General features: G+C 39.5%; 1 protein-coding gene across 8 annotated transcripts in view; it reads right to left on the bottom strand.

Annotated features, from left to right (window-relative positions):
- The window catches only part of RIF1 (replication timing regulatory factor 1), a 36,845-nt gene extending 23,620 nt beyond the window's left edge, over positions 1–13,225 (bottom strand). For 5 of the 8 annotated variants that reach the window (XM_026088999.1, XM_026089001.1, XM_026089003.1 and 2 more), the window contains exons 1-10: positions 13,112–13,225; positions 11,816–11,894; positions 11,034–11,130; positions 8,885–9,015; positions 8,340–8,434; positions 6,351–6,540; positions 4,299–4,391; positions 4,063–4,201; positions 2,878–3,029; positions 862–982 (exon numbers count right to left, since the gene is read on the bottom strand). In XM_026088999.1, the coding sequence (XP_025944784.1) occupies positions 862–982; positions 2,878–3,029; positions 4,063–4,201; positions 4,299–4,391; positions 6,351–6,540; positions 8,340–8,434; positions 8,885–9,015; positions 11,034–11,130; positions 11,816–11,894; positions 13,112–13,218 (1,204 nt within the window). In that variant the 5' untranslated portion in view covers positions 13,219–13,225. Of the gene's footprint in view, positions 1–861; positions 983–2,877; positions 3,030–4,062; positions 4,202–4,298; positions 4,392–6,350; positions 6,541–6,736; positions 6,829–8,339; positions 8,435–8,884; positions 9,016–11,033; positions 11,131–11,815; positions 11,895–12,911; positions 12,930–13,111 lie in introns of those variants that run through there. The other 3 variants (XM_026089004.1, XM_026089005.1, XM_026089007.1) reach the window with 3 other exon arrangements.
- Between the last annotated feature and the right edge of the window lie 113 nt (positions 13,226–13,338).

Below are 13,338 nucleotides of genomic sequence, written 5' to 3'. Positions count from 1 at the left end.
TAGGTTAACGTCAGTTATAAACATGTATTTCGAAAGCATACATATCTTCAAGTGATCTCTACCAAAGTTTCAGACTCCACTTTTTTTTTTTTAAAGTCTCTCCATGAAAGTTGCTGTTATACAGCAACTGCTACTAATTCTATTGCTATGAAAGCATTTCCATTAGAAACTTTTATACTCAAGTGCGAGAGGTCCCAGATCAAAGAATACTGACAGATTTCAAACAGGATTTTACAAAATTAAAGTTAACTAATTTTCCTGTTAAAAGGAACAACAGGGAGATTTACACATCTAGGATACTCCTACAACGTACCTGAGGCTCCTAATTACAGCAGCCTACAGTTACACAAGGCCTAGACTCCGGGGTGTTCTATACAGCGAAAAAAGGCAGTTCTGTAACTCTCACATTTATACACACAGCTCAACTTGATGGTATCTAACATGTATTTAAAGAACCAAAATTAGGGATGTATTATGATCACAGGGGTTACTCATTCCAACAGAAAGTGAAAATAGTATAGAACTGGAAATGGCATCTATAAATAGTGCCTATACCAACAAATACTAAGAAACAGAGTTTCAAACTAAGGATCAAAGCTCCCTCACCAAAGGCAACACAATTCAGGACATTAAAAGCTGGATTTCAACAAAATTTGATTACCGTGATTTTGTAAACTTATGACTACAACAGTCTCTAACTAACATAAGTCACCACCTCTAAGCTCTCAGAAGAGCACGCAATATTCTAAATATTGTTTACGTTAATAACATACTGCAAGTGAAAAATCATAAGAGGGTTTAATACAACAGGTTAGTTCCTGCTTCTGAAATAGAGTTGGAAAGGGGCTTGTGTTTCAATACCTGATTTCGGTGCAGGGTTTGCTGAGGCTAAACTCTGGTTGGCTGGTCCACGTGAAGGTGTTCCTTGCAACACAGCAGAAGAATCTAGACTTAGAGTACTTTGGATTAACGGTACACAAACCTGCAAAGATACCAAACCTCAGTGAAAACAGGAATGACAGACAAGCAGTCAAAGAACTCTAAGTTTCAATGTAAACTACTGCTGTTTACAGTATCAGTGTTTCCAGAGTTTCTGGGTACCTCACAGAATCACAGAACGGTTGAGGTCGGAAGGCACCTCTGGAGATCGTCTAGTCCAAGCCCCCTGCTCAAGCAGGGTCACCTAGAGCACGCTGCCCAGGACTGTGTCCAGATGACTTTTGAATATCTCCAAGGATGGAGGCTCCCCAGCCTCTCCGGGCAACCTGTCCCACTGCTCTGTTACCCTCACAGTAAAGTTTTTCCTCATGTTCAGAGAGAACTGCCTGTGTTTCAGTTTGTGCCCAGTGCCTCACGTCCTATTGCTGGGCACCACTGAAAAGAGGCTGGTCCTGTCCTCTTGACACCCTCCCTTCAGATATTTATACACACCGATATGATCCCCTCTCAGCCTTCTCTTCTCCAGGCTCAACAGCCCCAGCTCTCTCAAGCCTTTCCTCATAGGAGAGATGCTCTAATCCCTCAGTCATCTTAGTAGCCCTTTGCTGGACTCGCAAAGGCTAGATTAAACCAAACTCACTGCAGAAGTGATTTAATTGTACCGTAATTTAAAAAGGTAAATGAACTTTGACCCCTTCTCTCACCTTGTCAAGTTTAATTTAATGAAATTCAGAAACCTAGTAGCAACACTTTATTCATTCCAACTATAAGGTGAGTACTAACAACATTATCAAATTTTCTATCAAATCGCATTTCCAGAACAAGTGCAACTACCACTATTAAAGTCAACTCAAACACCTAAGCACTGCTTAAAGGTCTAAGCCTTCAAATCCATAGTGAACAGAACACAGAAACCTTCACCCAGGCCTATCCTGCTTGAACAGGGGAGAAATTAGTTTGCACATTACGGACAATGATGACTCCTGAAGTATTACCTGGATATTATTCCAAGTCAGCACAATCCAAAATAACTAGTGTTTCAGGAAGAAAAAATACAAAAGTTAATCCCCCTGCCCCTCCAAGCTGCACACGTCTCGGAACAACTTTTACAAGAAGTATTCCCATTATTGTTAAATGAAATTTTAAAAAGTTGGTCTGTTCTGTGCATAAAGCACTTGGGAGCACTTTATTTCCCTTATGATTAACTTCTGTTTGCATCTTTAGAAAACAGAGTGATAAAAACTGTACACACTTAACAACTGACTAGAGCATACATGAGGTTCCTTAAGTAACTGTAAAACATCTGCTCAAATAGACGTAGACATTCTTTTCAGTATCCCACTTATCTGCTGACAGTTTATAAACATGAAGTTAAGGCTTTCACAATATTTTTGTGAACAGGCTATCATAACAGTTTGTTTTTCTCCTTGTTCACTGGATGTTCCTTGGGAAGGGCAAAGCACTGCCTGATTGCAAATTTTACAGAAAAGTACACCTGGATCATTGTTCCATGTCACTTTCTAAGTATTTTGCATTCTTTTCAGAATGTTTTCCCATGGCAGACTTTGCAAAGCATGTACTTCCACAGTGACAGGACAGAGCAGCCCTTAGATAATCCACTTAGGTTTACTACAACCGTGCGCTGAGCGGAGATTTTCATTAAGATGCTCACATGACATGCAGATACGCTCTCAACTCCTTTAGAACTTTAAAAAGACTGCAAGTATAGCCCCAAATACTCCTTCTACATAGAATATATAGATGTGTAACATACATAGGCCTAAGTCAGATTTAGTCCCTTATGACAGTTTCACTGTAATACCAAACTAGGGAATGACAAAACAGGTATAAAAAATTACAGTATGAGAGAGAAGACTTAGCTTCACACACTCAACACAGGCTAAATGATTATGCCATGACTATTTTCCATTTTCTTACCTGTTCAAAGTTCGCAGGCAGCTGTGGTCCCAGTCTCATAAGTAAATACCACCAGACCTCCAGTTTTGTCAGTGCCAAAGCCTCTGTTCTCACATGGATAGAGCTCAGTGGCTGCATTAGCAATTTCAGCCTTTTAGCACTGCACAATATATCTTGAAGACAAAATAAAAAGTCCGTATTTTTAAGCAATGCAATTAAAATTTGATTTGCAGAACAAAAAAAGCAGAATTTTTTTAAACCACATCTCCTCCTAATGTATTTTAGCTTCAAATACAACGAGTAACAATTCGTGAAAATAAAATACATTATGTATACACCAATCTTTCTGACCTTTTTATTGCTCTAAGTTTTATGGAATGACTCCAGAAATAGCAGGTATTTCTTTTGAATATCAGGACTGAAATGAAGTCTGCTGAATACTAACGTAAACGTGGAAGAACGATATCCACTCATGCTTGATAATTTAAAGAGAACAGAAAAACAAAACAAATATAACGCATATGTACATAAACTACTCAATGAGACTGAATGATTTTAAAGTATACTGGAGTCACAAGTGATAATTTACCGCTGAAGCGTTTATATGACTTACAGATTACTTAAATTAATCTTCCTATCATGTAGGAATAGCAAAGCAAATCTGGACAGAAGTTTGCTCAACTTTATCCAAGCACTCAAAGAAGAGAAACTTTTAGCCAACTCAGCAGCAGCAGCACCAGCCCTCTGCAATCAACACGAAACTGCTCAGACTGCTTTTGCAGTATCTAATCCTTGCTATTCGTTTTAGGACACAACACAAATGCCAACAACACCATGTAATTTTTTTTTTTAGAAGAACTACTGGAGTTTTGAAGCATTGCTCTTATCCAATTAGCCAATACAACGCAAAATAAAACCTACAACATGTTTTTCCTCTCTATTTCATTGCTGTTTGGCTCAAACTGTTATAAAACAAAGGTTTGTTAATTTTAACCATTTCTCCTAGCAGCAAAATTAAGATAGAACTGATCAAATAAAGTTAGTTCTCAATTAAAAAAAAAAAAAGAGCATACTTCAATTTTACTTATACATACACATATACGGTTGATTACTATCAAATTGAGGAAAAAATACATTCTCTTCCATTTAGGTAATGTGATGATAGACAAAACAGTTCAGGTGTTAGCTTTTTGTTTTTAAATCTACCTGGATTTAGAGCAAAGTTATCTATTAGACTCTTCCATGCAATGAAGGCTATTTTCTTTACCACTGGTGAGCCACTACGAAATCCAAGTTCCTCCAACTGCAGCAATGAGTTAATAAAACTTCCACTACGATGCAGAGTCTGAAGACAAAGATGTTCACAGAGTTAAGATACTTATGTTGTCAAAATCTACAGTGATGAATCCTTAGGGAACTAAACTTACTGCTTTTCTACTCACCTTTCCAAGTAGTTTCACAAATAGTGGCCATAATTTCAACACATAAGTCTCATTTTTTGTAGAGAACAATTTTTGGAGTTCTGAAATTAATTTCTGCAAACAAAAAGAAAAATATTTTTGGCAAGGAATATACTCAAAATACCCTAAAAACCACGTACTTGTACTCATGACTCTTGGAAAGACACAAACAATCTGGAATTGACTATGTTATTTCTAGATCAGAAAGATACAGTTCTGTACCATGCCACATTTGCCAGTAAATCAGTCAAATTTTGCTAACATTTCATTATTTTTTTAGGGTGAAGCTAACAGTGCTGGATGTTAAAGGGTAACACAAAAGGCTTCTACAAGTATGCTGGCAACGAGATGATCACCAAGGAAAACACGGGACTGTTACTGAATAGGGTGGGAACCTTTTGATGGACATGGAAAATGCTGAGGTACTCGGTGCCTTCCTCGCCTCCACCTTTACTGGCTAGGTCTGCTCTCAGGCCTTCAACGTCGCTCTCCCATAACCTTTGCTACTGGGCACAACGGTGCAACCTATGGTGAAGAACTGAGCTAGAGATCACTTAAGTAAACTACATATCAAAGTCCATCAAACTGTACAGCATGCATCCAAAGGTGCTGAGGGAGAAGACTGATGACACCATGAGGCCACACTATCATTTCTGAAAGGTCACAGCAATTAGGAGAGGTCCCCAGTGACAGCAGGAAAGAAAAAGAGAATGTTATGACAGTCTCCAAAAAAAGAGCAAGGGGGAAGATGATCTGGGGAATTACAAGCTAACCAGCCCAGCTTCAGTGCCTGGAAAAATAACAGAGCAAGTTCCCACGGAAGTCATTTTCAGGCATAAACCAGCAAGAAGGTCCCTAGAAACAGTCAGCACAGTTTTAACATGAGAAAACGCTGCTTTTCCAAACTGACTGACTGCTATGAGGAAATGACTGGCTCTGCCGACCCACGGAGTGCAGCAGATGTTCTTCACTCTAACTCTAGCAAATTTTTGACACTGTGTCCTCTAGTGTCCCTGCAGCCAAATGGGGAGATACAGACTAGTCAGATTACAAAGCGTGTGCCTGGACTGTCAGGCTCAAAGGCCCATGGTCAGCAGTTCAGAGCCCAGCTTATGCGTGACATTCATCAAGGGTCAACACTGGGGCCAACATGATTTAACACCATCAACGACCTGGACGATGGGTGGAACGCAATCCCAGCAAGTTTGTCACTGACCCCAAGCTGGGCAGGGAAAGCACTGGCTGGAGCACTGGCGAGCAGAGCTGCCATTCAGAGGGACCTCAACAAGCCTGAGAAATGGGCCGACAGGAACCTCACAAAATTCAAAAGTACATGCAAAGTCCTCCACTACCTCCACTACAGTAGGGTTACAAGGAAGAAGCCAGACGCTTCTCAGAGGCACCGGAGGAAAAGACTGGAGAAAACAGTCACAAGTTTCAACAAGGCAAATTCCACTTCAGAAAGAGGAAAAAAAAAAAGAGAAAAAACAAAACTTTTTTTTTAATATAGTAAAAGTAGTTAAGCACTGGAACAGGCTGCCCAGAGAAACTGTAGGATTTCAGTCCTTTAAGATGTTCAGACACCAACTGAACAAGGCCCTGAGCAACCTGATCTAACTATTCCTACTTTGATTAGGAAGCTGGAATAGATAATGTGGGTCACTCCCACTCTAGATTTTGCTATAATTATAGTTTGGTAAACTAAATTTATTTTAACAAGCAATAAATAAAGTTTAATGATGCTATTTCTGAGTTAAGGCTATCAAGACAGGTGCTTGAAGGTCATTTTTAAAATGTAGGTTTTTATCCTGATCTATGATTCATACTAGAAACTTAATTTTTTTAGTGGTCCTATAACTACATTGCCATTACCTTCATTTTTTCCTGTCAAAATCACTGTCATCATGTAGTTGCTGTTAATGCACAGTGACAGCAAAAAGCCACTTGAAAAATCTCTACCTAGATTATAAAAAAAACCTGATAACCAGTGCTGTTGCCTGTAGAGCAGAGAGAAGGCACAACATTTCCACTTACTGTGGTCATGAGGTGCTCAGTGACAGCCGCTACCTCCTGCTGTTTCTGAAGCAGCAGCGGCATGCCCATCTCCAGCGCCGTGGCACCTCGTAACTGCACCTTGTGAGCGGAATGGACGACCAGAGGAATGATCAGTTTTGCCCACCTCACAGCCTCTTCTCCCATTTGGGCTGGCACCTGCTCCATTAAGCTGAATTCAGAAAAAATACAGTAATTCAGATGTCCCTCACCAAGAGCAGAGCAACAAACCGACACTTACAGCTGTCCTTATTCTATCATAACTTTTTAGGCAAATCTAGCACAATAACTGAAAGCCTGAAAGAAACATACAATCACCTCTTCATCATTAATGACCAAGTACAGTTTGCAAATTAACCATTCCTTACACGTTTCACACGGACCAGACCAGGTTCAACAGGCTACGTGTGGTGAAAGCAATAAACGCTTGCTTTTCAAAGGCAGCTTGAACCCAGAAGCAGCACAGGTTTGCACAGACCCAAAGCAGATTCGTGAAGTATCCTTATTTCATCCTTGCTCTAGTGCTTAGTTGTCTGAGCACAGTAAGACAAAAAAATTCAGTATGTTTACACAATCCCACACTGAAGCTGATGAGGCTTTCAAAACCGGGAGTTCCTGGCACGTATTCAAACTTGTCCGAAGAAGGCTGTCTCTTCCAGAGAGACAGAATTTCCCAGGTGTTCTCTGTGGTCCCGTCATATCACATCCCTGTCATTACAACTAACAAAGGTCTTGCCACATTAAGTAAAATTGCTGCCTCTCAACAATTTTTCCTAAGAAAAGGTTTCACATCTTTGAGGTGAAGGCTGAAGGACAAACACTGCTTAAGACAACAGTTTTCCATTAAATTTGCCATCAGCCTAAGGGACTTCTGAACCACAGCATCCTCTTACCAATGGTGTCACTCAACCTGAGACCCAGTATCTGTTTAAAGTTTATTTTCAAGTACAACTCCTGCTCTGGAGAGTAACTGAATCTTTTTTGTAATCCTATAGAAATATATGAAACTTAATAAAATGTGCAACTTTCAAGAGTAATTCTCTACTGCACCTCAGATTTGCAAAAAGAGCTATTAAAGTATAATTATTTAGATGCCAAAAGCACTAAATACCAAGTAAATGGAAAAAGTAATATCCAATTTCTCTGCTATAGAAATCTGATGCATTAAAATATAGGGGAGAAAATAAGCAAATTACCACAGTAACTGTTTTTCTTAAAGATGTATTTGCTGTTCAAGACAGATGCATACAGCTCAAGAAATTTTTTACCCTGAAAGGACTTAAAGATTTAAGCTTAAACACATTTACTATAAAAAAATTGAATTAATTCCAAATAAAGATAAAATCTATTATTTTGACTATTCTGGCAGCGCTGACCAAAAGAATGCACTCTTCAGTATTAGCCTAAAATGTTGGCTTTGGAATTAAATAGTATTTCAACAGTGTTATGAGGAACAGTGTAGCGATAAACTTGTAAAGCACCAATGAGAAGACATTTGTAAAAGTAAATCCTTCCATATGAGAGCTGAAAATTTCTCAACCAGCTTGACTTTGAAAAAGAAAACTAGAACATGAAAAGAACATGACTTGTGAAGTGTAAGTGAGACTTCGGAAATAATTTAGCATTCCTAATAAACCATTAAAAATTAAAGCAGTTAAAGTTCATCTGAACACTGACTACTTTCTGGGTCAGCATCAGTTATGTCATGTTATCATTAATGGAGTATTTTGCAGATGAAGTGGTTCAGGAGCCTGGGAAAAGGCCAGAAATAGGAACAGTAGTTCACACACTTTCACTCTATTGCACTGATTAATGCAAAACATTACAGAAAAAAATCTAATGTATTTAACAATTCAAAGACCATTCCAAATATTTATCATCAGAATATTTAATGTCACTAAGATTTTGTTTCAATAGTTTTCCAAAAAACTAAGCATTTATTTTAAGCATTTAATATTGCAGTGCACATACCGTATAACAACATTCAGTGCTTCATATTCGACAACCATAGAATGTACATCTCCTTTAGTAAGTATTGCTTCCAGCGTAGAAATGATGCTGGACACCTGAGGAAATAATATCGGAGCCAGCATTGTATTAAATATGAATATTTCCATAAGCAGCAGGAATTCTGAAATCTGGTTTCCCATGACTGTGCCCGTGATTGGATTATCCTGGGTCCAGTTAAGATTAGAAATCTGAGAAAACTAGAGCATTTGTAATGTTTCTCTTGTATGCAGCTTTGCTGGGGTCTAACACAATTGCCAAGCTCACGTTGCAGCTTTTCCCTCAAGTGGAGCAATAATTTGTGAACTCTTTTCTCTCTGTAGCTATCCATGCTTAAAAATTTTCCAAGAACTTAACATAATTGAGCCCGTCAAATTTGGCGGAAAATGGCCTTCAGACTCAAAAGCTACTGGGTGGAGAGTGACCAAGAAATTGCATTAAGCCTTATTTCCTTTGGAAACCAGGGGCAGAAGAAGAAAAAAATAAAAAGAAAAAGCTAGGAAACTTACCTCCTTTCCAACAATTTCAGAAGGAAATGTCTGCTTAGAGATCACCCAAAGTGCTCGAGTGCGAGTGTTTTTGTCTGAAGTTTTTACAGCAACGCTGTTCACTGTTGAAAGCAACTCTTGTATTTCCGGCGCTGAAAGCAGAATGCATAGCACTCAAATTCTGTTTGCGTAATTCTAATCAACTTCTTAGCAAGTTTCAGGTCATTTTGCTCAGCTAACAAATACTAAAGCAAGGAGATCCATGCAACTAAAGCTCCCAAAAGTCACGATTTAATGCCTTAAACATTAATCTTCAGCAATTTTTGTAAATTCATTTCAAAATAATTAGCAAGAATGCACAAAAAGTATTGATATACTACATTAATAGTATGTATATATCTATAGTATTATTTTAAGAAACCAGAAAACCATAAAACTGAAAGACAATTTTATCAAAACCCCCCCCCCAACCCCTAAAGATTAAATATTTCTTTGATTTTTTACAACTTCTTTCTGGATTTCAAGTGAATTCAGAAGCACCTTTGTCCAGTCAATTTCACTGCTATGCTGACACACAAAATTCATTTTAAGGACTACAAGAGGTTTTTATTATTAAAAAAGGCAGTAAAGCTCGAACTGAGGTAACAGCAAGACAGTTACACAAAAGAAAGAGCAAGATAAAGCACTTGAATTCAACTAGGAAGAGAGGTAGGGAAGTCATCTATTTCTTTGAAATTCAGATTGAATAAAGCCTGATTTCTTACGAATTTGGGTTTCCTGGGCAAGTGATCTCAGTATCTCAGAAGCATAAGCTCACATATAGCCCCTTCCTCAGAGTTATGTACAGTTCTTGCCCCAAACCCCTGTCCACCTATTTTCAGGACTTAATTATCTCTGAAACCACAAGTTCTCTAGCAAAATTGACTGCAATTGACCAACTGTTTAAAAAATTATGGGAGAGAAGAAAGGGACTACACAGATGTTATTATAGATGCCTTATTTCCACAAGGAATCAGAAAGTTTGAGCATGAGGAAAGCAGGACACATTCTTCAGGAAATATGAGTAGAAAATCTGAGGTAAAGAATCAGTTTCAATAAGCAGAATGGCAGTATCCTTTCAAACACACAAAAAAAATCCTGTCTGCACATCCATACACAGGATGCTGTTCAGTCTTGCCTGAGGTAGGTTTTTCCTCTGCTAAAAATTATTCTAGTGCATTTGTCCAAAACCATTCAGCGCTCACCAGAAAGAGGTGGTGGTGGGGGGGAATAGACAGCTTGCCATTTGTCATTCTTCTTAATGGTCACTACGGGCTCAGGCACCATCAAGGTACAAGGCAAGAGCTGAATCACACTACTTTCCTTTGCGGGCCCATCAAAGGCAATCGTAGCTTAACCATCCACCACACACTAAAGCTAAGGGTGTACACACAAAGGTCGCAGGCCATCCGACACAGAGCGGCTTTTGACACAGAGCGGCTTTTGATCGTATGACTGCAAGTGGATATGCCTGACCACTGGAACACCTAACAGCTACCTTCTGAAGATCAGCCAACTCGGACATTAGCTCTCCTCCATTAACAAAATCCAGACTTAAAAAAAAAAACCCCACATACCTTGATGCATACCCTCAAGTTTTCAGCAGCAAAACTCGTCGTTAAAAGGGTTTAGTGCTTTCTAGTAATTTAGGCCATAAAGTTTTGGATTACTTTAAATTAATCTCAAGGACTTTACCAGCCCAACATTTAAGAGACAGCAGCAATGTGACAAGCTAGAACCACCAAGTAAGGGATAAAAACCCCTCAAAAACACTACTATAGCTCCCTACATTGTCCCTACATAAAAAAAAAAAGTGTCCATTCTTTTTCCATTTCAGCATCTTTTTTCATTACTAATTCCACAAAGACAAATTACAGGACCTAAATGCTACCGAAGTGTTTACTGAAACTGGAAATTAGTACAATAGTATTAGTGTAGCAGCATGGAAACACATTACAATTTCTTGCACAAAATGGAATTAGTGAACTGCTCACATTGCTTCATGCTAGAGACAAAACTACTGTACCGCATGGGAACTGTAAACTTAGTCAAAACTAAAGTATACAAATAAATAAAGAGCTCTGCTATATTTTTTTAATCACCAAATATGTGAAAGTTTTAGTTTGCTTACCAGATAATTCAGATGTAATCTTCGAATTAAAAACACAAAATCCTAAGGCCTGTAATGCTGCATTACTTAGCTCCGAGTTTTGACTAGAAATGTGTGCCTGAAAAAATAAATTATTAAAGTCTCAAGTCACAGAAGTGGCTATAAAGTTTTAACTGTCTTAATTCCAACACTTCTGCTTAGTGAAGAGAGCTGTCAAAACAGAATGCTTGATGGAAAATAGACTGATATAGTAAAGCCATCCTATTTATATACAACGCAAATTACTGAAAGAATTTGGGGTTCTCAAGACATTTTTACTGTCTGTAATTTAGACATTTTTACTTAAATATGTGCTAAACATCAGAAATTCTTTCTTTTCTGTGCATGTACTACTACCTAACTCTCCAATTGTTATTAAATATCTACAGCAGGAATAATAAAAAAAAAAAAGGTGGCTAGAACAACAGCCTTTACATTCCAAATCCCTTGAGATTTGCTTCATATTCCAATTCTCCAAAGTGTTTCCAAGGACAGGCAGAACACACTGTATCTTTTCTGGAAAACTAGATTTGACTGCACAACACAGCATGAACTCATCGAAGACTCTCAAATTTATTTCTCTATAGTAATTTCTATAACACAAAGGAAACAATTTACCAACAAACCCTTACCACCACGTCACTAGCTCAAATTAGCATTACATGAATTCAAGTCTTAGACTGGCCAGGTATCTCAATCACCTAAACATACCTTTGGTTTGTTCGTTAAAATAAACTGCAGAAAATTTAATGGAAGAGACATACCTTCATCACTTTGCAAAGTCGAGAAAAGTGTCTTCTGACTTCTGCAGTGAATTGTTTGCTCTCCTCACCAGTCAAGCGACTTCAAGGAGCAGAGAAGAAAATAAGCAATATTGACAAATGTTAAATGTGGTATTGACATACATTTCTTTTTATACACAATCCATTAACTGGTCTAAAGATGGTGGTTATAGAACAGTTTTTTTTTTTCCTTAGAAAGTAAAAAAAAAAAAATTATAAAGAAAAGAACAGAGCCACTAATCACCACACAATTAGTCTGCCATAATGGTAAAACAGTATTTTTTAAAGCATATATATCCTAATATATTAGAAAAAGTGAAATAACTAATGAACCATTTTGTGTATGGAGCATAAAAGACATTAAGGGTTTTCATCTTCTGTCATCTTTGACAAAAACATTACAAGTTAATGGGCAAACTTCCTGTGACTACTGAAAATTAGACAAACTTTACACGGCTTGTTATAAAGCTAAAATTAGCACACTACTCAAAAAAAAAGTTTTAGAATGCAGATCCCTGATAATAGAAAAATTCTGCTTTCGCAACTAACAGCGAAAAATTCCCACGTATCTGAAGAACATCCACATAGGAGAGTTCGTGTTTCCCTATAAAGTGTTAATAAGCAGTTTCACATTGCAGGAAACAAGCTTAACACGTGTAACCATCAAAAGACAGCCTGAGAAATTTCTTGTTCTGATGTGATCCCTAAGTTCGGATATTAGTTCCAGTCAGTTCTTACTAGAAACCGGTAAACTCTATTATACAGCGAGCAGAGTCACTGATACCTAAGCATTTATGGTTTAAGAAGTCACTAGAAAAGAGAAAGACAGGGAATCAAGGAAGATACTCATGGCAAGCGGTAATAATGACTTTGCACATGTTAACAGATGTGAAGGATTCTGGTAAAAATGGGACCTGATGGTTAAGAGGTACCTTTGGGGGGGAAAAAAATGTAATTAAGAGAACACATGATCATTCCAAAACTGTGTGGGGGAAAAAAAAATCTAGAAAGCGGAAAAGTGAGGGTTTTTTTTCCCCGGTCGGAAGAAGCTTCTGCTTCTCACCGCGCGTTCACCCACCACGAGAAGCGGGCAGGGAAGGGCCGGTGGGCGGGCAGGGGAAGCGCGCCGCGGCCCCGGGCTCCACGCTGCCTCGCCAGCTCCCGCCTCCCGGCCGGGCCCCTCGGCGCAGGCGGGCGGCCGAGGCCTGGCGAGCGCCGCCGTCCCCTCAGGCGGCGCGGCGCGGCGCGGCCCCCCACCCCCCCGCGGGCCGCGCTCACTTGGCGACGGTGAGGTGCGCGTCGGTGAGGTCCCCCGGCGGCGCGGCCGGGTCCTCCAGGGTCTCCAGCAGGGGCAGCAGGCTGGGGCCGACGGCGGGCGCGCTCATGGCGGCGGCGGCGAGGGGGGGGATGGGGGGGGTAGCCCCGTGCCGCAGCCGCCGCGCGCCCCGCGCCGTCTCCCGGGCTAAGATGGCGGCGCGCGGGACGCGGCGCCGCGCGGAGCCGGG

Source organism: Apteryx rowi, unplaced genomic scaffold (genome assembly GCF_003343035.1).
Source record: "Apteryx rowi isolate R43461 unplaced genomic scaffold, aptRow1 scaffold_8, whole genome shotgun sequence".
NCBI classification, from domain to species: Eukaryota; Metazoa; Chordata; class Aves; order Apterygiformes; family Apterygidae; genus Apteryx; species Apteryx rowi.
The sequence above is the reverse complement of the archived record's forward strand: the minus strand, read 5'-3'. Positions and strand labels throughout refer to the sequence as shown.